General features: G+C 39.5%; 1 protein-coding gene across 2 annotated transcripts in view; it reads left to right on the top strand.

The window, feature by feature from the left end:
- The window catches only part of ANO3 (anoctamin 3), a gene marked incomplete at both ends in the record, with an annotated part of 202,382 nt that overhangs the window by 64,160 nt on the left and 113,134 nt on the right, over nt 1–25,088 (top strand). Inside the window, one exon of one of the 2 annotated variants that reach the window (XM_082001051.1) lies at nt 3,184–3,229. The exons of the other annotated variant lie outside the window; for it this stretch is intronic. Coding sequence (XP_081857177.1) covers nt 3,184–3,229 — 46 coding nt within the window. Of the gene's footprint in view, nt 1–3,183; nt 3,230–25,088 lie in introns of those variants that run through there. 2 annotated transcript variants of the gene reach the window in all.

The following is a 25,088-nucleotide window of genomic DNA, read 5'->3' as shown; positions in this document are numbered from 1 at the left end:
CTCAAACCTGAGCAAAGCCTCAGTAAGACGTACAGGTACATCAACCTCAAGCTTTTGAGTCATGATTTTGGTTCTGCTGACTTGTAGAGAATCTAAGGTTTATGTCTAGTTCTGTCTGATCATGATGTCTTCACTAAATCCAGAGTTTTGATCTATTTTAGAAAAGGTTTATAAAATGTTACAGGGGGATAATGTGAGACTTAGCTTAATATAACTAATGGTTTAAAAAGACAGAGTATTCCTTAGACAGTAAGTGTAAGGGAAGATTTTTATTTTAATAAGCTTCAGAGCCAATGTAGCTTCTGCATATGTAGCTTAAGAATGTATGCATTTCCTACCTTTCTTAGCCTTCAATTCATAATTGTTCTGCTGTCTGCACCCTAAAAATGCTGTTAAACTGGACCAATCTCTCCTTATTTACTGAAGAATTCTTCCCAGATTCTCATATTATCATATTTTAACATTATCAAGCTCAGTCAGTTGACAGTGTGAAAGATTTAGTTTAAAACACCTTTGTAGAGATATTTGTTCTTCTTTTTGCAGACCTTATCCCCAGCTGTCATATCTGTAGTCTCATGTGTACATGCTATCTACTACTAAAAATAGAACTTTATTATTAAGAAACAAGTAGAAAAATAACTCATTTCTGACCTTAGAATTTAATTCTTCTGCTGCGTTTCTGAGCACTGCCTTAGTCTGGCTTTCGCCCCTCATCGTTCTGTGCACTAACAGGGTTGGATAAAGCTGTTTGAATCCAGGAGTTCTGTAACTCTCCGTGGAGGACTGTGGACCAGAAATTAGACGGATGGCCCTGAGTGGCAGGCAGCTGAAAGCCTCTTTTCCAAGAGTGTGTGAGATAACCTCTTTAGGCTGTAATTTTACTTATCAGCACCTTCTCTTCCCTTCTGCATTTTGTAGATTATTACCATAAAAGAGCAGATAACGGTCCTCTTTTGTTTTTCTCTGGTAAGAAAGGAAGCATAATGTATGCTGCTCTTCCACTTCACCTACAAGTCGAAGGTGTCAGCCAAGGCCTCTCGGAGAAATAGCTCTGGCCTAGGAACGTACAAAGGTTTAGACCATTACAATGAAAAGAGCTACACTTGCTTTTTGCAGTCTACATATGATTATTAACTTCCAAGTTTATAGTTTGTATTACACTTATCTTTTTTCCCTGGTGACTCTCGGCTGTTGGGTATAGATTTGGTTTTAATCCCTACTTATATATTCTAACGTATACATTAAAGCTTGAAAGTAAAAAATAAGACCTTGATTCTACGTATTCTTCTGATTTGCTCCTGGTTTTCCAACATTTGTTGATCAACAAAAGCCAGCCTGGCTGGCCTCCACTTGCCGTATTCTGCTGTGCAACATCTATAGTGCTGTCTCTCAGCAGGAAAGAGCTGTTCCCAGCAGTTTTCCTGAAATTGCAGGAGTGCAGAGGAATGCCTCATCTACTACCTTCTGTGTGCAGAAAGCCACCGGAGACGGGCAAATGAGTAGGATAATACCTTCACAGTACCGTAGCTTCTGCATCTTTTCCTAAACTGACAGCAAACCTTCCGCAAATGTTCCAAACAAAAACGAAATCTGGCCAGCTATCCTGAGGAGGTAAGGTTATTTTTTTCCCTTATGGTAACAGTTGGATGTGTCAGCTGCACGTTATGTAAGAGCGATGTCTGGTATACTCTAGAAAAAAGTGCTGGAGAATACCTCCCTGGTTAGGATGCAATTTTTATTTTATCTATCTATATATAAGAGCCCTTATATGGATGCATTGGTTTGTATATGGTGGTTTAGTATGTTTTCATATCGGAAAAACATCCTTGTACTAAGAAAAAAAAAAGTGTGTATCTATTGTGGTACTTTAACTAAACTGATACAGACAAAGTAGTACAACTTTATAGCACAGACTGGCCTGTAGTAAGGGGTGGCAATCATGCAGTTTTTTTCAGCAGATGGTATACTACAAACCCCAGTCAACTACGGGAAAGTTACAGCTTTGCTTTACTGTCAGAGGAAGTCTCTAGCATATCTTCTAGCACATAAATGGAGCCACAAACTTTGAAGGCATGATACAGATTTTGCCACTAGCTGCACAGGTTACAACAGCTGATTTAATAAACTTCTGTCAGGTGTATCACTAAGTGGAGAAGAGGAGACAAATACTGCTAGACGCAGGCTAGAACACTGGACTGACTGAATTCAGGAGGATCAGAAAAGCAGATTATTGTGGTAGAAAAATTAAAACCAAAATGTTCTACAGGATTTGAACGATATTATCGTGAAACTTACTCAGAATCGAGAGAGAAGAATGTGAGCGGAGTGAGACAGGGAAAGAAATTAAAGCCTTATAAATTTGAATCTTTTAACATCTGGAATGAGCTTCCTGTCACACATTGTGGAGAAAAGGGAGATGATAACACAAATAGCATAGAAATGGGCCGCATCAGCCTGGAATGTGCAATTTAGTGTCTTTTTGTAAAAAGCTATCTCCAGTAAGATTCAGACTGTAAGTTTTATAATATACATGAAAATAAAAGCTGGTGACACACCACCGGTTTACGGTGCGACAACGGGGGCGAGGGGCGGGACTGAAATACAAACTTAACTCACGTTAAGCTAAATTACGTAGAGGTAAACGCATTTATTACTTTGTAGGGGATGTGCGATCTACGTTTGGCTTCCCTTTAGCTCACCAGTAGCACCTGATGTCTTTTAAAGACAGACGAGGGTGACACCAAAGCAATAGGAATACTAAAACCCGCCCGATGACGGATTTTCGGTGCGGCCGGGACCGGGGCCGGCACTCCCCTCCGCGGGGACCGGCACAGAGCTCCCGCCCAAAGGGCGGGCGCTGACCCCGCCCGTTCCAGCTCCGCGGGAGCAGCAAGGACGGGCGGAGCGGGCTGAATTCCCCTTCCCCGGGCGGGTGGGGGAAGCCGCCGGCTCCAAGCCCGCCCCGGGCCCCGCGTTACCGCCTCTCCCCGCCAGGCTGCTGCCGGCGCCGTTCCCTCGGCCTCCGCTGCGCGGCGGGCCGGGCCGCTCCTCCCGTTGCCAGAGCAACGGCGGCGCCGGGGGCTGCGGGGTGGGCCAGGCCGCGCCGCTGTGTTCCCGCCCCCCCGCCGCGGCCGCCGCCCCGCAGCCGGCGGGCGGGCAGCTGGCGGGCTGCCGTCCGCCGAGATGGTTCACCATTCGGGCTCCATCCAGTCCTTTAGGCAGCAGAAAGGTCAGTAGAAAGCCCCTTTCTCGTCCCCGGCGGTCATCGGCGCGGCCCCGGCGCCGCTGCCCGGGCAGGGGACGCACACGTCGCCTCCAGCGGGTGCGGGTCCCCGCTACGGTTTTCCGTGCAGGTGACGCCCCGGGGGGTGCCAGGCGCATCGCATGTACGTGCCCACACACGTGCCGGTGTGTGTCCGCATGCAGGCTGCCAGCCTGGCGACGCCCGGTTTGCGCTCCGGGCGGCTGTCGATGTTTTGGGGTAGTTTACCCGTTTTCAAGTCGTGAGGCTGCAGCGCGCGGAGGGGACGCCCGGCGGGGCGAGCCGCCCTCCCGCCCGGCCCCCGCCAGCCGCCCCCTCCGCCGGAAAGTTTTCCCCCTGAGGAGCGGGGCTGGCTCGTTGGTTTGAGTCGTCGCACAGGTGATTTTACCGACGTGGACCGACGTTCACTCTCTGGAGTTCGCTGCTGCTGTTGCTGGTGTTAGTCTTCGTATCGTGCTCTTATCCGAATAAAAATCCTGAGAAAGAATAATAGCTGCAACTGTGCGGGGGGGCTCTGGCGTTACAAGTCGGTTCAATCCTTGTACTTTGGTTGGTTGGTTCGTTGGGGTTTTAATTGCAAAACAAAAGCTTTTGCTGGCCAACAAATACAAAGGTAAATTTTCAGTTGTGATTAAAGTCGCTGTAAAACCTTTGCTGCGATCATGACAGAAGAAAGATAATTTCCTCAATGAGCTTTGCTTATTTTTTTTCCTGGTCCTGAAACCGATATTTTTACAATATTTTTTCTTTCTAATTCTACTTTGACAGTTAAGATGAAACCAGTATTTCTTTCATTATAAATATACCTTTACACTTTTCCTATTGTCTTAGCTGTTACAAACTCTTCTTTTTTTTTTTTTTCCTTAGAGTACAGTGTGCTGTAAACTATGATTTAATATGGTATGCTTCATGCATAAATCATGGGTTCACTTATTGGATTTTGCCTCATTCAAGTTCTTCTGTTTGAATGGTTAGTAGAAAATAAATAATTCAAAGCACTTATTCCATTCTGGTAATTCCAAAATAAATTTGGTTCCTTGCTGTAGAGATTTTGCTTTTAGTGCCGGTCTTGTGTGCAGTAATGAGTGGTGCTGTTTCAAATTGTAAAATGGCTAGTTTAGTCAGGTTCAAAGTTAATTAGTTAGTATAAAAAGATCTTCTTTCCAAATGTTATAGATGTGTTTATAAAAGCATAAGGTGACTTGCAGCAAGAGTGCTAATCCTTAGGTTTTTAATAAGAAAATATTTCTTGTATTGCAGCAATGATTAGCAAGATCCAGTAGTCCCTGCCAAGGTCCTTCAGGAGCTATTCAGCTGTCCTATAATTCTTTTTAAAAAAATACCCACAAACTAACTTCATTATGTTAAAGTTCAGGGATGAAATTTAGTCGCTTGAAACCAAGCCTCACCATGCGATTTAAGAAATTGTATGTTTTCAGTAGTCATAAAACTTCATAATAACCTAGTGGATTTTACCAGTTACCTGTTGAGAAGTAGATTGTTCTCTCCTCCTTATTTCTAAAGAAATCCTGATGGAGGTGCCTTTGCCAATCATGAGGCTTTCAAAAAGAAGGGATGCTCTCGTGGAACTGTGGAGCCTGAACAGCATTGACTAGTATGTGCATCGCTTTCCTGAACGTCTCCTCTGCAGTGGGATGTGTGCTAAATCTACCTGACTGAGTTTGGTCTCTGTTTTTCTCAACCCACAGCTTTTAGGGCTGGGGGAGGACAGCATGAAATCTTGGGCAAAAGGCTGCAGAAAAACTAAGCAAACATAAATGACAATGAAGAACTCATCATATAACCATGAGGTTTTTAACAGAAGCTGAGAATCTGGTACTCTGGAGTTCAGGGACATTGAACTCAGCAGCAGAAAGCATCATGTCGTTTTATTTAGTTTTTTTTTCAAATTTGGTATTTTATTTATATCATTCTCCTACTTTAAGTTTTCAGTTACTGTCATTTCTACCTGCCTATATCTGAGATTTTGGCTAAACACACTGTTTGCTTTCTAGCTGCTCACAAAACAGTGCCCTAAATTCCCTTTTTTACAGAATCAGCGGTAATCCTCATGAAATGGCCAACTGCCCATCACAGCTGTGCCTTGTATGCTTCACTTGCATTAAGACCAAGCTTTATTTCTTTGGGGGGATTGAAAGGGCATTATTTTTATGTGGATTCTCAAGCATACAGGAAAGGTATAAATCAACAAAGTTGCTGAAAACAAATAGAAATTCATTCGAACCTTTTTAGAAGCAAAGCTTGTACTTATTGTCAGGTGACATAATATTCAAACTGAGTTGCTGAAGGGAGGTAACGTTTAAGATGGAAGATGGGATGGGTTGGAGAGCATCTTGTTTCCTTACCTACTCTGAGCACTTTGTTCTAGCTGAGAAGATAAGTAGCGGTTTCGGTACCAAAGCTATCTTGACAAGGCTTGAAAGAATAGGACCAAGTTCTCTGGTCTCTTGGGTGTCTAGGAATCTTCAACAGGGAGGAGAAAAGAGGGGGAAAAAAAAGTATTTATATCCCAAGGGTTTCTCTCTGGTTAGAGCTTGGGGGGGCGGGGGGTGTCTGTCTTTTTTCCTTCTTGACAGAGTGAGGAGGTGTTCACAGTAGGAGGCTGCCGTTATAATGTGCTGCTGTGGTTTTGTCTTGCTCTTTGTTCAGATTGTGTATGCAGACTGAAACCCTCTTTTTTCAAAAGCTGCAGTAGAGCTCAACGTAGTGTTATAAAAAGACGCAGAGAGTTTTGAACAAAAGTATCGCGTTCTTCTTCACCCCCGCAATTTTTGTTCTTCTACTTGTATCCGAAGGTATGCCCATCAAAAAGAGCAATGTCCTAAAGGTAGGCTAATCTGTGTTTCTGCACACTAGCGTGTTAAATCTGTTGAGCCATCTGTATAGTATTTTCTGGCTATTTTTAACCTCTGCTGTAGCAGAAACTGCTTTTTCTGAAATTACTTTCTTCGGTAATCTTCTCAAAGATAAAAATTTTAGTATTAAATATATACCTTTCTACTTCTTATTCCTTCAAAAGGTGGTGCAAGCTGGGGCCTCTGAAGGATTGTGTCAGAGGAAAAAGGAAGAAATGTTTCTTATTTACTAGTTTTTTCCCAGCCATCCTTTAGAAAAGAAAAATGTCCATCCTGAGACATTAATACACAGTTTTGCTTAAAACTGCTCAATAATAAATAGTTATTTAGGAAGGAGAAATAACAAAATAATGTTGATGAGGACAAAGGTCATCTCCATAGGCAATTTGTAGCTTAATAATTCCAGGGAAAGTCAGCTCGTAGGATTTGGTATTTCATCTCAATCACAATTGACTAACAATCTTTTGAATGCAGGATGTAAAAGTATACGGTAGCCTTACAGTAGACTTTGTGTTTTCTGTAGTGGCTACAGGTGCAAAGCAATTGCTTGTTTATTAGGAAGCTCTTTTGAAAAACTATGTCCTTCAGAAGGAAAGGCGATCTAATTTGCAAGAGGCTCTTCTTTTAACAGATACTTGATGGTGAGTGGGTTTGAATGTTTCTGGCCTGACAGAAGGTAAAACCTGTGTTTAGGTTGCAGGTCAAGGCAATTAAGATGCTTAAAATTTTAAATATCTAGGACTTTAGTCCTGATATGCAGACTGCAATTTCCTGCATACTCTGCTGGGTGCTTTTATTGACTATTATTGTTCTTTTTAATGCCCCAATCAAATCTGTTTAATGAAAGAGTTCAAGGCTGGGAAAAAGAGAAGGTAAGGTGATCATGCCTTAAAATTGAGTTGCTTTTAGCATGGTATATGAGTTTTAGGAACATGGAGTGCAGATGAAAATCCAGTGGCTACCTTGGGGTACTTCTCATGCTTCCTTTTCAAGATGTGCAAGGGGACAGGAAGGAGCTCAGCAACTTCCATAGTCCTTATGTCTTTAACCAGAGCGCTGATTTAGTTTCTCAAGGGATTTATGTTGAAGTTGCCTGACTCCTGAACAAATCGGGTATCTCCATAAAAGACGTATTCCTAGATCTGAGCTTCTGATTAGTGCTGCATGTTTTGTTTGATTTTACCTATTAGCCACCTGAAGTTGTAACATGGTCTAGATGGATTGAGAATCTCTAAAAAGCTACAGTCATTCTCCCTTCGTGGAGGCACTTTTTACTTCACTAACTGGCCTTGTTAAACTGCTTTCAGCTACTTAGAGGAACACTGCTATTGTAGAGGTGTTTTGTTATTGTTGTTTTACTCTAATTTTAAGATAATAATGACCTGTGTTCTTTAAAAAACAACTTGTGAATTTAATTTGCATTTAACTTATGAATTTAAATGAGGGTTCCTAAAGATCACATTTTTTTTTTTACATTACCTCAGAGTTTTCAGTATTCATAAACTTGGACTTGTAATTAAGATTCTCATGGAGAATTCTCCAAGGGTGTTTGATACTTCAGGGGCACCAGTGGATCTAGTAAGCTTAGTAATCCAAAGAGACTGCTGAAATTACTAGAAGATGGAATTCCGTCATACAGAAACTTATGAGAGATTGTAACTCTTAGCTGTTGTCCTCCAGAGCAGAAAGGTCAGGTTTCCATGTCAGCATGAGGAAAGGAATTTTTAGGGCTCAGCTCTTTCATTTGGGTTCCAAGGAGCACTAACATGTACAGAAAATTTCAAAGCTATCCTCATCTTGACTCTGGAAGCTTAGAGCAACACAGCTATTAATACACTCCCTTAAAACGATACCGTATTCACATAGTGCTGTTTATAATGCTCTTTCAGGGCAAAGAAAAGCAAGGCCCAACTTTCAATAAGGTTTACCTGGCTATATTTGCTTCTAGTTTTGTTGCCTGGTACAGCTGCAAAACTTAAGATGCACTTCACCTTTTTCAATCAGACACCTTAGAAGGACCCATAATATGTCTTTTTATTCTGGATTATGCTGTTGTGGGTTGTAATTTTAGAGTTACAGAGTTACAGAGCTTCATTGAGAATAATCATTAAATATGACATTAATATAATCATTAAACATTATATTGTGCAGGTGCATGACTCCTGTATTATTATCCTAATATATTTTTATATTAGTTATATTTTTTATTGTATTATTACCCTAATATATTGTGGGTTGTTGCGTTTTTTTCCCCACTGAATGTTTTACATGAGAAAGCTAAGGAAATCAGAAGGTTTTGGTTTGTCACGTAACTCTGCTATCTGACTACAGACGATAATGCTGTGGTAAGATGTCTGGGCATTAGCTTCCTACGTTCTGAGTTAAGTATAGCTTGATATAGTATTATATGTGGGAAAAAACCTTGTACCTCTTCCAAAGCTTTTCAAAACTTCCTCAGTAAGGACCCGTTAAAATAGGCAACCCCCGCCAATGCCGATTTGCTTTAGCACTCTCATTTTACCCTTTATATTTCATTGATTATCGCCACAAAACTGTAAGTTCCAGCTCTGCCTTTATATTTTGGTTGGCCTGTTCTGCTTTTTGTCATTTTTAAAATCTGCTAAAATGAGGATGACAAATGAAACAACTCTGCCAATGTAAATTCTGTTGAATATTTGTAATAGTAGTTCAATATACCAGATTTTGTTTAAAAGTTTTACAACAAAATTAGCAATAGTCAACGTATTTTATGATTAGGGTATTTCACAGGTCAAACAACCATGAGAAATTGAAACGTTGTCTTAACTAACAGTACCAAGAGCTCTGTGTTCCAAGCAATGCAGCCAGCCATAGCAACTGGAAAAGTAATGATGCTTTTTTTTTTCCCAGCTGAAAAGTGAGGAAAAAAAATAGTCATTCATATTTTAGACATACTGTAGTAGCAAAAATTAACTGTGCTAAATTCACAAGCTTGCTGAGCAACATGAAGATCTCTTGTTTTCTGCTTGGACCGGTCAAGGCTGAAGAGAGTGTCTGTGTTGCCTTGAGTTGGTCATGCAGTGAGGTTTCAGAAAGCATCTTACGTGGGGTTACCCAGGTGACAATTCTTAAATTCCCTTTGCCACGCTCATTCTAGAATTAGTCCAGTTCCATATATCCTAAAGCATATGTTACGGTAGATTATTTATTGGAGACAAATGCAACTCAAAACTAGCCACAGCGTACAGCAATATGTTTTAACAACTCTGAGCCTCAATGAATGCAAATTAATCACTGTTTTCTCAGAATGAGTCTGCCTCAATTTGGGTTATCATCTGCCTTGTGAGGGCTTGAAGCCAGTGCAATTCCTTAAGCGAGGAATTGTTCATTTGCTTGACTGATGAGGTCACAGTTTAATTCGCAATCCATTTGATATCAACTTCTTCTTCAAAAAAAATCTTAGTTATCCTTTTGGGTCATCTCCACTGTGCACACATCAGGCAAATAGTAACATTTATGCTGTAACTATTTGATCTGCTTAAAGCTAGGGTCTGTCGAGGAAAAAAAAGAAACCATGAAAATTAGATTCCATCTCTGCAATTCAGGAAAAGAAAGTGTGGTTTGAGGAGCATCCTGTGTGCAGAGTATCTGCAGAAATCCGTTTTGAACAACGGAATGCCACTGTTCATGTGGGTTTTGTTTGTCTCTCTGGTAACGATGTAGGGCAAGACGACACATGGGTTTCCTGGCTTCTTGGCTGTGATTCTTACTGGGTTTCTGTGTAGCGCTGGTAGCTCAGGAAGGATACACAAACAAAGGAAACTAAATCCCTCTCAAATCTGCGCTGAAAAATTCGTGAGTACCTCACAGTTACTGAAGAGCTGTGGCTAGTCACGTATGCTCCAGATAACTACTGTGATGCTGGCAAGCTTTGGCGTTAGAAAATGTTTGAAATGTCATGTTTTATTCACTGCTTGTCTGATTCAGTAGAATTACTCTTGCTTAAAAAATTCCTTACTCCTTATTGTTTGTTTGTTTAGTAACTTCACTAATAGTATGCCTTTCTATGTCAGAAGGTCTGAGGTATATAATATGTGTTTTCTGTTACCTTTCTGCTTCATTAAACCAGTGGAGTTAGTACTTTTAATGAATTACTTTTCCTGAACAGTTAATAAATTTTTTATTGGGGGGGGTGGGGGGGTGTGTGAAGTCCCTTTTTATCTTCAGGCTATTTTGCAGCAGTCCATTAGCTTCCATTTCTGTGTGGTTGTTCTAAAAGTAACATAATAGTATAAGAAAATAGCAACAAAAGAGGAAAGGGGATTAAACAGTGAAAATGCTAGGAGAAGCAGGTAATCCTAAGAATTACCAAAATTTGTGAATGAGTTAAGAGATTATAGGGAGGAATTTTTACAGCGCAAAAGAGTAAATGAAAATGAATATAGGAAGGTGAGTAATGATGCAGAAATGGTAGGTAGGTGGGTGGGTGGATGGATAGGTAGATAGACAATATGATACCAGGTAGTGAAAGCGGACTAAACATATTCGACAATCTTCTATGTGTAAGCAGTGCTCCTTCGCCGGGGATGCTGAAGTAGGACTGTACGCTGGGGATTTGCGGTATCTGAATAGAAGAGCCCTCTTCACATAAAGCCATGTCAGCAGCACCAGCTTCGGGGCTGAGCATTGATTTCAAAGTCACTTGCTCAAAGAAAGAGGACAGAGTAGCTTACAGAGACAGACGGTATTCAAATTTCAAAGGTGAGACTGTGAGCGTGTGAAAAATAATGAATGTAAGTGTGCACAGAGCCAGACACTTCTGAGAAAAACAGGTACCACCTGAACGCAAAATCTGTGTGTCTGACTACTTTGCAGAGGCTGGATCTTTCAGTTGAGAGAAAAACGTGGGACCTATGCACTTCCATTTACTCTTACATAAAATGTTTCTGAGTTGTACTGGCATCGTACCTAAAATTGAAACGTGGTAAAACGTATTGCTGGATTTTAAATAGTCTCAGTGGAGAGGCCTGGGGACTTAAATTCCTCTTGTGCGGAAAACTCCTACTTTGTTGATACATTTAAAGGTAGATGTGAGATACACATATTTATCTTTTTATATATTTTAAACATTTACTTCTTATATATATGAAACAATCAGTGAACACTTGTACATCTCTGAAGGCTGATCCTTTGCAGAGGAAGGCTGTTGTTTCAAAGCTATTTAGATGAAATTCCGCTGAACACTGTCACACCTGAGGGTCTTTGAATCACTTGCAGTCAGGTTTTTTTTAAGATTTTCAGAGTTCTCTGTCAGGGTTTTTAATAATGTTTGGATACCTAGCAATGCAGTAATTGTTAGGAGTTACGCACCCAATGCTGTTCGCAAGGTGTTGGAATTCGATGCGTTCCAATGCTTAAAAAGCTGACCCTGAAGATCTAAACCTCTTTTTTTAAACAATTCTGTGTTCACTAGAAAATTCAATTCTTTCTTAAAAATATGAATTTAGACCTGAATAGCTATTCCTGGTTACCTCTTTTATAGATGCATTCATTATGGTGTCATTACGGCTGCACCCCGAGTTAGCCAAGAATTAGGGGCAAGCTGCAAGATAAGTCCTAAGTCTTCTGGCCACCTCGGCGTGGCTGGTAGATAGCGTGTGTCTGTCATTGAAGCAGCTGCCAACTAGGGAAGATGTAAAAGCCACGGGTCCCTGGCATCAGCTCTCTGCAGCAAGTCGCAGACGGAGGAGCCCTTGCCTAAGGGCGCGGGAGACGTCACGGGATGCGGGGGGAGAGCATCTGAGGACTGTAGAAGACTTGTTAGGGGAGGAACCAGATCAGGGAAACCGGGATCGACGTGCTTCGGGATCAACATTTTACAATCGCTACAAACCCCTTTTCTAATACGCCAAAGCAAGGATTTTTCGGATAAAATGTCTTGCGCTGCGGTTTGCCTATATTACAATATTACAAGTAGCTGCTGTTGGCTTTTCAGCAACCAGCGTTGCTCTTGCTGTTGTGAAGCGCCTTGGCATATAGGCTTCAGTAAAAAAGGAGGAGGATTTTCAGAAGCACAAATAGTTGTAGGAATAAATGAATAATGCACAGGGGCTTAACCATGTTGCTATTAATAATTCAGACTTTTCTGAAACGCAGGACTTTGAAGTTGCCATTTTAGAAATCCAGCATCTAAATAAAATGGAAAAACAGCCTGTCATAAGAAAGCACTTATTACTGCTGTCCTGAAATGTGGTTGGACTCCAAGGTATTTCATGATGATTGATTTGGTAATTATCTTGAGCATGCTTGAACATAAATAACACTTTGCCATAAAGATTTTATGGATGTAGTCTGCACAGAAGCCCCACATACTCTCAGTGGTAACAGTGGGGTTTCAATGGATGTACCCGAGATTTTGATTGGATTTGCTTTTATGGGGGTTAGCTATGAATAAGAAATGATGCATCCTGTATCTCATTATCAAAGGTAAGTAGTGGATGAAGAGGGACTAAAAAGATTATATTAGTCACGCTCCAAAATGATAAAGGGAACAGGCTAATTAGGCGAGAACAATATTTCAAATTTCAGCCCCATGTAAAGAGAAGTTCCCTGATCTTTATCTCTTGGACTGTCAGGTTTTTTCCACGGCTGAGGCTGAAACGACGACTTTTTAGAATATTACTCTGAAGTAGATATAATGTGTTGTTAGGGATCAATCCCATTTTTCTATTATTTTGTGCTGTAGGAAAGGAGCATCTCCAACTTTCTATAATTTTATATTGTAGGAAGTCTAGAAATGAACATGAGATTGTTTACTGCTCAGACTGAATAGAAATCAAAGTGTTTGGGAATTTGCATTCGTAAGTGCTTGTACTTGAATGGGAAGATTTTCTCCAGAAGGAAAAATGATGCTTCATATTCTAATGACTATACTTTAGATCTGTCTCTTGTCAGTCTGACTGGGCTGTTTCCCATCTCGGTCACTACGTTCAACTTCATGTCCAGTAATGGTGCGTTGGTTCTGGAGTGAGTTATCTGAGGGGCCTCGGGTTTGGTTTCTGAGGTGTTTGGGATTTGTTTGTACTAAAGCCTAGTGCCTAGCATCCAACAGTAGCAGTATTGTAGTCATTGTGATTATTTAGTGGTTTAAACAATCTTTTACTGTTTTGCCTTTTATTAGGCTTAATGATTCAGTTTGAGATTTGGAAATTAAAGCTTCTCTTCAGATCACACAGGACTTCCCTAGAGCTTTCTGCTGCTGCTGCGTTCTGCACAAACGCGTTAGTTGGTCCGGTAAAGAGCTTCCTTCACGTCTTGCATCAGTCTGTGTTATTACTAGGAGTGAGCTGCTAGCTCTTGGAGGATCTGGGTGCAAGTCAGATGTTCTTATGGTCACAATAAACACGAAGAAGGAATCTGTGCTTTGTTACGTACTAGTGCCATCATGTACTTAATATATAATCTCTTAGAAATAATTAATTTCATACCTATGGCCATCCATAGGTACTTGCTGGCAAACTTTTTACCTAGGTGGAATGAATCTAAGTTTCTTGGCAGGCTGCAATGAAAACAAGGCGAGGCAAGGAATCAAAAAATTGATGAAACTGGCTATTCCGTGTTTTTTTTTTTCCTTTTAACAAGGGAAAAAGAGAAAGACATAAATGCCTTCAAAAAAGTCTAACTTAGAAAAACATTTTTACTAGTGCTAAATTATGTCTGAGGTTAACAATCACCACTCCAATCCTGCAAGTTGTTTTAAATTTTTTTGAGAGTAACCTTGGGCTGCTAAGAAAGCCTTGTAATATACGGAGAAGAACAAAATGTCTTTGGTATGGATGGTTAATGAAAACTACAGTCAGTAAAAGTATTAGGCACGACATCTTTACAAGATACTGTGTAAAGTTCCAGGAAAAACAGAGGGACCTGGGAAAAGAGAGATAAACACCTTGAAACTGGATGTTTTTTAAAGATAAATATTAAAACTAGTTTGTGCTCTCTGCTTACCAGGTTTCATATTATGAATATATGATGACTGTGTCTCATTAAAACGGACGGTCTTCTTTATAATACACCGAGCAGTATAGAAAATGTTTTTTCAAAACAATGAATATTTTTAATGTGGCTGATATTTTTTGTTCAGTTCTTTATTATCTTCCAGGCACACGTTTCTGTATGCCACATGCGTTTCAAAATGCAACCATGGAAAAAAAAAGCACTGGGGATATTCTTCAGAGTTTTTCTTTTTTTAGCATGTAGAATAATTAATTTTAAAATTCCAAAATCAATAGGTAATAAAGTTAATAGAAGAAATAGTAGTGATGCTTGTCCATGAATTTAAAAAAAAAAAAAAAAAGTGTTTTATAGTTTAGAGTACATCAGTGGGAAAAACTGCTCCCCGTCTTCCCAAACTCTGAAGCTGTGGCTTTTTTTAAATCTACTGTAGAAAAAATTAAGATGAAATAACACCTTTTTTATTTTCCAACTTTTAACTGTGAACAATTTTCTTGTTCACACGGAGGCTGCCAGGAGAAGTGAATTTTAAGATATCAACTCAAAGCGCTATGCAGAGGTGGAATAATTAGGGTATCATGATCTTAATTTTCTTTCTGGTTTTGATAATTATTCACTTGTTTCTATTGCCAGTCACTTTCTTTCTACTGGAATTCTCATAGGCTGACTTGAAGGCTGCATTAGTGTGTCTGGTTGGAAGAGATGATCAAATTTCAAGAAAATTCTCGTCCAGTGAAAATTTGGACTTACTCCTGTAGAGTCACCGTTCTGAGCATTTCTGACCAGTTCTCTTGGAGGTCTTAACAATTCATGGCTAGGTGGCTAAGAAGAGTAAAATTATAGGATTACAAAGATACCTCATTTGGTGTCTGGTCAACTGGGAAATGCTGTGAAGAAAGTATCTTATAAATTGAAGGCTTAGGATAGCTCATCTCTCTTTTTCTCTCTGAATGCACAGATAATCTAATCTTGTAACCCTGGAGGTGGTGAGAAAAATACCGGAGAACACCAGATACAACATATAAAGAAGAACCAAGAGAAAATTAGTGGGTTTATTCTGTTACCTCTGTTGACGCCTGAAATGGAAGATGTTTGAAGTGATGAAAGTGACAGTGTGGTCTACCACTCCACCAAGGACAGGACTTCATTGCTCAATTTCCCTACTGTGCAAATACCTGTTTTTGTATTTTTTGTAATTAGGTCATTCTTGGTGACCGATGTAATTTATTCTTTTGTAAGTGATCAAGCTGCATCCTTCTTCCCTTCCCATTACAGCTTTCAGATAGTAGAGGACAAAAGGCTTTCTAGTTCCCCTTGCAACTTTCCAGTACTTTGTGCAGAAGAGTGCGTGAGAGTACCTTGTGCTTATCAGAGCACTTTCATGACTTTGAGAGAGACAGGGAGAGAATAAGCTGCTGCAAAGAAGGTCTAAGCTCTGGTAGCTGTCTCTCGCTGTTGAATATGTGACGCTGTTTCTTCCTCTGCACTCCTCTAGGGATCCTTGAGGGACAGTGGGGCCCTGAAATAGCCCATTTCTACATGGTATAGGAGACTTTTAGTTCATTTCCAGCACTCTTGTTAAGCTGCCAAATGTACATTTATATTTTATATGTCCGCTCTATATGTCCATACCTCAGAGAAAGGAAGTAGCTGTCAGTGAAAAGATGCTAGCCTCTGAAATCATCACTCTTAGCTTAATTATGTGAGCGTTAATACACCATGAGGAAGCAAATGATGACAGCCAAATTCAAACCAGCAGCAGCTTTGTCCAGAATGTTTCATAGCTTTCATGAAGAACATCCTCAAAATTTATACTCTCATGAAAAATACATTTTAGTTTGGAAATTTTAGCCTTTAAGTTTCCTTTAGCTTCTTAACTTCATTAGGGTATTTTCCTCTTCTTTTTTTCTTCTCTTCTTTTGAAATTCATGGTTTTCAGGAGGTGCAGGACTGGAGGGGAGAGGGGCAATACTCTGTTAGCACATTTTGTTGTTGCTACTTCTTTCATTCGTTTTTGCTCCTTGTGTTTATTGGATGATTATTTAATATAGGTTTCCCTAGAAGGTGCGTATTAATGTGGTTTTAATTATGTGCTTTCTTTCCCATGCTGTTTCGCTTTACATTTCATGTGTTCATTTTTCTTGTAATGGTCTATCTTTTGTAAACACAAGGTTTTCCTTGCTGATTCTGTTTGAAATTTCATTTTATACTTGCTAAATACTTGAGTGCTGAAGTCATTGTGAAAAAACTCTAGCCTAAAAATTGGCTATAATTATTGGATGAAGATATATTTTTATGCTGCATAATAACTGTTGAGTTACCAGTTTTGTGATTTTCTTTCTTTTTTTTCTTTTTTTTCCCAAACACTTACTAAAACTAGGCAAGTAGCAGATGCAGTTCTGCATTACTGTTGCAAGCTTTCTCACAAGTAATTCTGGATGTTGCTTGACAGATTTGAATTTCCAGATATGTCAGCAGTTCATTATATGTTGCTAATAAGACTTCACCCTTTTTTTTTTTTCTTTTTTCTTTTTTTCCCTAAGAACTGGCACCATGGATGCTAATAAGGTTTTAACTCCATATGAGATCCTTGTATGCTAAGAAGTGAACCAAACTAATACATTTGATGAGAACTGCTTCAGCATCTAGCAATAGCACGGTGTAGCTCTACGGTACTGATAGCACATTGCCTCTTGTTTTCCAACAGGTTGTCTGAGTTAAAATGACACAGCAGTGATGGTCCAGTTCTCTTCAGATTTGTAAAAAATACTTTTATTTTTCATTTTTCACAAGAAAACATAGATAGCTAAGAACCTGACCAAAAATTACAAATCATTCACTGATAGTAGCAAAAAAAAATCTGAAGGTACGGATTAATCTGTTTTTTGTTGTTTGGTTTGGGGTTTTTTGTTTTTGTTTTTTTTTTTTAATAATCTAGTAATCTAGGCATCCAATAAGTAAATACCCTATCACACTGCATTATGGAAGCAGATGGAGACTGAAATACTGATGGTTCCCATCCAAGAGCCTGCACTGAGGGAGAGCAAAGCTGGGGGGCAGAGAGACTGAGAAAGGGAGACGATCCTAACCCTGCTAGTTAGATCTATGGGAATAATTTTTCCCAGTGCAGGAAAAAATGCTACTTGTCAGAATAGGAAATGATGCTTTTTAATAAATACCTTGTGAGAAGTTATTCTAATCAAGAAATGATTGATTCGTGATCCTCTTCTCTTCCTCTTGAATTCCTCATGAATTTCTCTCAGTTTAATGCAAATCTGCTTTGTAAACTTGTTATGAAACTGTGCCGGGGGCTAGGTTTTGCGTGAATTTTAGTTCATGAAAAAGGGGGTCTTGAGGATGGTACTAGGAAACGTGTGACAACTGCTTAGGGAATAGAGCCGTTTCACAGTCTCACAATTGTAGGTGCTGAACGAATATATGATGTGAAGTCAATTTTCCACAAACAGTATTTTTTCCAGTGCAGGAAGCCATGCAGAAACTCGGTCTGTAACAGTGAGAAACTCACGGTCCTAAATGCAGTGCAGTCTCTCTCTCTTGGTAAGCAGATGGATTTTGCGGAGAGTTGTCATCTTGCTCTATTTGGAAGCCACTGTTTCACTGAGGATAGTTGCAGCTGGAGTATTGCGTGCTCATGTAACTGCAGAGTTTAGGCAACTTTGTCTATGGCCAAGTTCTCCAGGAAGGACGTCCATATTTTTTACTTAAAAAGTGCAGGAGAAACAGCCCTTCTCAATAGATCACTTGGGTAAACCTAAGATTGTAGAGGAAGGACTCAGAATTCCCATTTCTTCAGTTTTACAAAACCTTTAGATTTTTGGCAGTACTCTAAAATAAGAAACTATCCCTAACCTACCATATGGTAAAAATTGCACGCTTATCTATAAAATAAATTTGCATAAATACTACAAAACTCGAGATTGAGATACCTAAACAGTAAAATAACCCTTACAAACATTGTGAATATAAAAAGTGATGTAGTTCAGTGGGACCCATCTACCACATCAACTTGCAGTATTAATCTTACAGATACAGAAACTAAAGCTGTGTATTTTGATAGGTAAAACAGCCGCCTTGAATTTGCTGGACGTCTGACTAGGTAAGCTCCTTTCAGGCAGCTCTTTAAAAGTGGGTATGATTGTTTCAAAAGACATCTCTACTCCTTTGCCTCTTTTTATTTCCTTAATTCCTTTCTCTGTTAGTTTACAGAACTTGGGACATTCTCCTTAATCGGCAGTTTTTGACTTCCCATTGCCCCTTCTGTTACCATGTTTTGAACCTTCATCAGTTCCACTTTTACAATCTTTTGTCTTCATTCTGCTCTATTGGCTTACCTCTTCCTGCAGGCTTCCCCACTATCCCCCCATCTTACTCTGAGGAAAAGCTTCCAGAACTGTATAAGAAATGAGGTCAGAACGTGTCTCTGGAGGCATTTAGTCTAAAGCTCTGCTCCAAGCAGCCCAACTTCAAAGCGAGGTCAGGCTGCTCAGAGCCTTGTCCGGTCAGGTTTTGAAAATCTCCTATTCCACAGCCCACTCTGTCCCTGTGCTTCGTCACTCTTACTGGGATGAATTGTTTCCTTATGACCAATTGAAATTTCCCATGTTACATCTTGTGACTCTCCTCTCTTGTCTTTCGGCTGGACACCTTTGTTTGCTCTCTGTAACCCCCCTTTTTAGGTACTGGAGTTCTCTGCAAATAGTGTCCTCGACGTGCAATGAAGTTGTCCCTTAGACTTCGCTGGTGAAGCATTGTTTCACCAGCTGCTCGTGCTGGGGCACGTGCTCCAGCTTCGTAACCATCTTAGTAGCCCTCCATTGGACTGTCTCTGGTGTGTTGAGGTCTTCTGTACAGGGAGGCCCCAAAACTGGGCACTGTTCAAGATGTGGTCACAGGAGGGTGAACTAGAGGGAATAGTCCTTTTCACTTGTCCTCCTGGCTTCACACTTGTCAAAGCAGCTCAAGGAGGACTCAGCCTTCATTTCTGGAAGGGCTTACTCCACTGGGAGTCAACGTTTTGAGAGGTGCACTGTCAATTGTTATAGTCAATACCCATCACCATGAATTTCTAAATTAATTTTTTTTGTTGGTTTCTACTAGTGATAAGGTTTTCACCAACAAAGAGAACAGGGAACTAGGCAAAAGAAGTATGCATGGCTCTATCATTTGATCTGAATGGTGAATGATTTGGCTGCTGGAGTGGCTAACGTTTGTCTTGAGAAGCAGAAGTTTGTAAAGTATTTGAACAGGTAGAGGGTCATATATGAAACTTTGGTTTCAAGGCTGCAAATACTGAATGCCTTCTGATTTGAAGTCCTGGCTGTAGTTGGACGTTCTCAGAGGCATAGAGACTCATGGAAGGGCAGGTCAGCAATTATAGATGGGCTCTGCTATTTTCACTAATTTTTAACCCAACATACTGAATGAATTGGGCCTCAAAAGCTGCCATCAAAAAAATAACTATAATCAAGTCTTGTATCCTACCAGTAGCAAAACAAAAAGAGCAAAAACCCCTCACTCTCCCCAAACTAGCCTTTCAGGGTTTTTTTGTGAGGGGTGGATCCCTCCCCGCCCCCTCCCCTGCTAATGGGAGACGTTCCATCAGTTTGTCAATTTGCCAGTGAGAAATAAGCCTCTAGCAGTGATTTGAGTACTTAAGAAAACAGAGTTCTTAGGGAAAGTGGTCCGCCCTCCTGGAGTGAAATATAGAAGTGCACAGAGTTTACAGACGGTGTTGCAAAAAGCTGAAGGCAACTGAATGCTCTACAGAGAAGTTGTTGCACCTAACAAGCAGCTGACGAACCTCAAGAGCTGCACAATACCTGGCTGTAACCGTTGCCATTGACCTTGGTGTACAAACCAGGAGGGTAGAGGTGTCTTTTTGAAGCAAGACTGTATTGCTTGCTACAACTTTCCAGCAAGAAATCCAGCCTTCCCCCGGCCTCTCCCAAATCTTTTCATTTGCCATGTTTGGTTTTTTAAGTTATTATTTTTTAATAATTAATTAAAAGCTGTACAGCAGTAGTAAACCGTACCATTAGTGTTTACAGATCACACCTAGGATTTAAATCACTTAGGAAAATATTTACTGGCTAAACCTGAAGTTATAGTTATGCTTGTATTAACAGTATTTGAAAGAAAAGGAAAACTTTGGACACAAATTGGTTTTGCTGATTAATGTTAGCACTGACTCTGTTGAATAGATGTAGCTTTACTGGACTTTTACAGGAATTTTAATTATAAAGGTTTATGTGAGATACTATTTATTTTTCAGTCAGTTCAGAATTTTTAAGACAATTTCACTTGACACAATTTTTTGGACTAGGTCCAACATTTATTGTAGGGAGTGACTTTTCAAATCGTGTAAGTAACATCCATTGTTGTAACACTGATTCAGTGAAGGCAAGGAATATTTAAATTTAGTTTGAGGATCCATTGAGTACGCATTCAAAAGTTAATTTGCTAATTAGGCTTCAGTGACCATTCTGTCCTCCACACCTGACTGAAGATCTCCAAGAAAACTTCAGTTCATTAAATGTGAGCTCTCTTTGCACTGCTTCTTCCAATCTTGTCTGAGAATTTTACAAGATAGGGAACTGCAAGCAATTTTTTATTCAACTGTTTTTTTTTTCAGCAAAAATAGAAGCTTTGAAGAAGTTTAAATTTCAGAGTAGCAGAAGGCTGATGACTTTTTTCTGAGGTTTTCAGTTTAGAAGTTCTTCTATAAATTAACTTAAAATATAAACAAAGGGGTTTTTTTCTATTTAAATAAAATTTTTATGAGACAAAAAAGAATTATTTTCATCTTTCGGGTGTATCAGAAAAAGCAGACCTTAATTAATTGAAAATCTTATGTAAATTTGTTTTTTCAGGCTAGTTGCTTATATGTCCCATATGTAACATCTTTACCATTGTGCAGACGCTAGTTCTATATGGCGTTGTCAGAGCTTTAGAACAGAAAGCTGTTCTTTTGCATCTACCTCACTAAAATTTTATGTGAATATTATAAGAAAGCATGGTGCTTTTAGTTTGTTTTAAAAAGATATTACTTTAAGCTTTATTTTTCTGATAAAATAGGTAATATTTATTTCCACTGTCATCAATATTTCTTTGTTCTTCTGTAACTAGTCCAGCAAGAATTTAATCAAAGTGAAGAGCTATAGTGATAAAGTGTTTCTAATGATAATGTGCAAAGGTTTTCCATCAGCAAAATATATTTCCCTTAGTGTCTGGAAACAACATTTGAAATCAAAGGCTGAAAGATTGTGGAGAAAGACAGCTGGAATCACTGCAGCAGAAAATATTTAATCTTTTGGCTTCCCTGCAAATACCGAGTAAGAGTATTTTTTTATTTTATCTGAAATTGAATCTAAGCAGTTGGTCAGATGTAGTATTACGGTATTAATTCAGCAGCAGTGCTGAAAATCCATTTGGTGAATTTGGTTCATTTGAAGGTTTTTGGATTTCTTTTTATGGTGGAAGTAGAAATGTAGCTCTCATTGGAAGCCAGTTTTACTTCTATAAGCGCTGGCCAAATTTCATACAGTGAAGCAAAATAATTGCTCTTATGTAAAAGTAAAAAAAAAAAAAAGAGAGAGAAAGAACAGTGTTGAGGTTCCTCTTTTTCTTTTCTAGACTGTATTCTTATTTCTCTTGCTATTTTACCTGAAGGAATATAAAAGCAGGATAGTGGGTACAGCTTCAGTGCTTTCAGTTGAAGCCAAGGAAGAATACAAAGTTTTACTGTATCAAAGGAATGTTTCTATTGAATTGCTTCACAACAAACATATTACAGGAAGTTTATTTTCCCCTGGCTTACGGTAGTCGAACTCCAAAACACTTTTTAAAACAGTGGATGCATAAAAGTTACTCGCCAAGCCCCTGTCTTCCTTTTGTCTCTCCCTCACATAATAACATCTTTTTCCTTGCCCCCACAACCCCACCTTTTTGCTGTTGTCTTTGAGGCAAGGAACACTTACAGAAATGACTTAGACATAAAAAATAATAATCATTCTTTAAAACCAATTGCTGATTTTATTTTTTTTTTTTCTTAATTGGTTGCCTTTTGACTTTGGCTTATTGTGTGGCTCTCCTGATCCCTCATGATAAGGGTTTCCATTGTTATACAGTGGAACAGTATAAATTCAAACAGTATAAACCAATTGAAACTGTCTCTTTATAATTCAAAACCTGAAGTCATCATCATGTATCTGTGTCTCTCTCTTAACCATTCAGAAGTAGAGTCAGATCTTTGCCATGTTTGGAGAAGTTGTATTCCATTTCGTTCCACAGGCTGAGAGGGTTGGGGTTGTTCAGCCTGGAGAAGAGAAGGCTCCAGGAAGACCTTATTGCAGCCTGCCAGTACCTGAAGGGTGCCTACAAGAAAGCTGGAGGAGGACTTTTTCCAAGGACCTATAGTGATAGGACAAGGGGTCATGCCTTTAAACTGAAGGAGGGTAATTTTAGATTAGGTGTAAGTAAGACGTTCTCCAGTATGAGGGTGGTGAGGCACTGGAAGAGATTGCCCAGAGAACTTGTGGATGCCCCTTTCCTTGGAAGTGTTCAAGGACAGGTTGGATGGGGCTTTGAGCAACCTGGTCTAGTGGAAAGTGTCCATAGATCCTTTCCAACCCAACCCGTTCTATAAGTCTGTGATTTGTGTCTGGCAAGTCATTTAATACCATTTCAAGTACGAGAGGATTTTGTTGCCACTAATTTATACCCTGTTTTTCTTAGAGCAAATAAATAGAAAAAAGGATTTGTTGTCTCTCATTTCCTCACACTCTTGCCAAATTTTATAAATATAGAATACTAGTTCTGGACAACGTGTGTCAAAATGAAAGAAAACTTTAACCTAATAAAGATTTTTAATTTGTTTATGAGAGGGAGCTGCTTTCTTCTCTGACACTTTCATTATTGGAAACACTAAACGATTTCATAAAGATGCCTAAACTCACAGATACTTCATCCTAGTGAAATCTGCTTTATATGTTACTTCTAGCATATAAAAGTCCCCATTCCTCACCCAAGTAGTTCTATTTTTATACATATGCATACTAAAGAAAAAGCATGCCTTAGCTTAACCTGATGCCCTGATTACTCTGTCCCCATACATACTTTTTTGCTTCCACATTCGTACTTGTATTGAAGTAGTAAAAGATGCCTTGCATAGAGGGAAAGGTTTAATTTTCTTAAAGTTGAAGCTGATCCTTGCCCCAATAATGAAATCCTTCTGCCATGCTGAAACTACACTAGCTAACGTGACTCCTCTATACCTTCCTCCAAAGTTTTTTTTATTTAAGAGAAACATTCAAAATTATCGGTGGTTGTAAGATTTTGTAAGTGTAATGTTCTATGTTTCATTTGATACCTTAAAGAAGTGGGATTATTAGGGATGTCCATCTTAAAATTTCCAGGTCAAAACAGGAGGATGACAGATTTCTTTGCCGAGAGGGTGGTCAAACACTGGAACAGGCTTCCTAGAGACGTGGTCGATGCCCCAAGCCTGTTAGTGTTTGAGAGGCATTTGGACAATGCCCTTAATAACATGCTTTAATTTTTGGTCAGCCCTGAAATGGTCAAGCAGTTGGACTAGGTGATTATTGTAGGTCCCTTCCAATGGAAATTATCCTATTCTATGTTCTATTTTATTCTAAAGTTCTCTTCTTCTGGTGAGAGTAGGAAGCTCTTCCCTGCCTGTTTCTGGGAGCGGCAGTTTTCAAGGTGTTGAAGCTTATAATATGAACCAAGAAGTTTTACAGTCTTTCATGATAGCCAAGGCATTTCACTTTCCTCTAATACAGAAGCAGAGTATGCAAATTAGCTGTCATCTTTAAACTGCTTTTACTCCACCGGAGTCCTGGGCAGCCCCAGGGTTGGAGGTTCCCATGTGGTACTTCAAGACAGCTGGGAAACGCTCTAGCTGGTGAAAAGCTCTACAGCCGCCTTCTCCTGAGTCTTCCTTTTGCCTTCCTCTGTCTGAAAATGCCTGTGTCCCCTGTGAACGTCCTTGGAAGGGTCTGGGCTTGGTGTCTTCTGTAATGACCTGACTGGGACAGTCCCTCATTGGTCAGACTGGGACGTTCAAGGGTGTTGAAAAGGCAGCCGGCTGCTTCTGTGGATGGGTGGCAGGAAAAGCGGGAAGGTCCATAGCTACGTTCTTGGCAGCCTAGCCAGGACCGTGTCATTACAAATGCTTAAAAAACCTTTCCAGCTGTAAAGAATAAATTGAAGGAGACTTTGCCATTTTATTTGGAAGACACTTATTTTCCTACATTTGAAGTGTTCTGCATAGCTCATGAAGTGAAAGGAGGCAACTATCAATATAAATGATTAGAAAATAATTTTCAGGTTTTGTAAAGCATGCGATGCCATTGCTTTGTATGCTGATGCTTAGAAATGGTTGTCAGCTGAACATTGCTGTCTGTAGAATTAATGTATCATTAGGCTTTTTGTTGAAGTGTACTAGAAAAGAGCCTTTGTACTTTTTCACTCTTTTTCTCTGTTTAGGGATATGTTTCTTACAAATAGATTATCATCCCTGGCAATTTATTTAGAAGTTATGTTCCTGTTCCTCCTGTTTTCTTTATTTTACACTAGTCTATTATTTGTGACTGGAAGCAAGATTGCACAGAAAGAGGAGGCACTGGGACATGGTTTTTCTACTTATGCTAATTTCATATTAATTATTGTTCTTTGCATAGGTAACTATAAATAGTATTTTACAACCTCCAGAAAAACAAGAGGTTTTTTTTAAGTGAACCTCATATGTCAAGCAAATTTTACATGTGTGTGTATATATCTATTTCTAACATAATTAATGTTATGTTTTACATAAGGTTTTGTGAAAGCAGTTCTGACAAAAGATACTTAACTTTAGAGGTGTTCAGCCCCATTATCTTCAACCAAGGTACTAATTTTTTATGGCTGACTTCAGCAAGATC

Source organism: Phaethon aethereus, assembly GCF_964289735.1.
Source record: "Phaethon aethereus genome assembly, chromosome: 5".
NCBI lineage: Eukaryota > Metazoa > Chordata > Aves > Phaethontiformes > Phaethontidae > Phaethon > Phaethon aethereus.
Note: the sequence above shows the minus strand (reverse complement) of the source record. Positions and strands in the feature narration are given on the sequence as shown.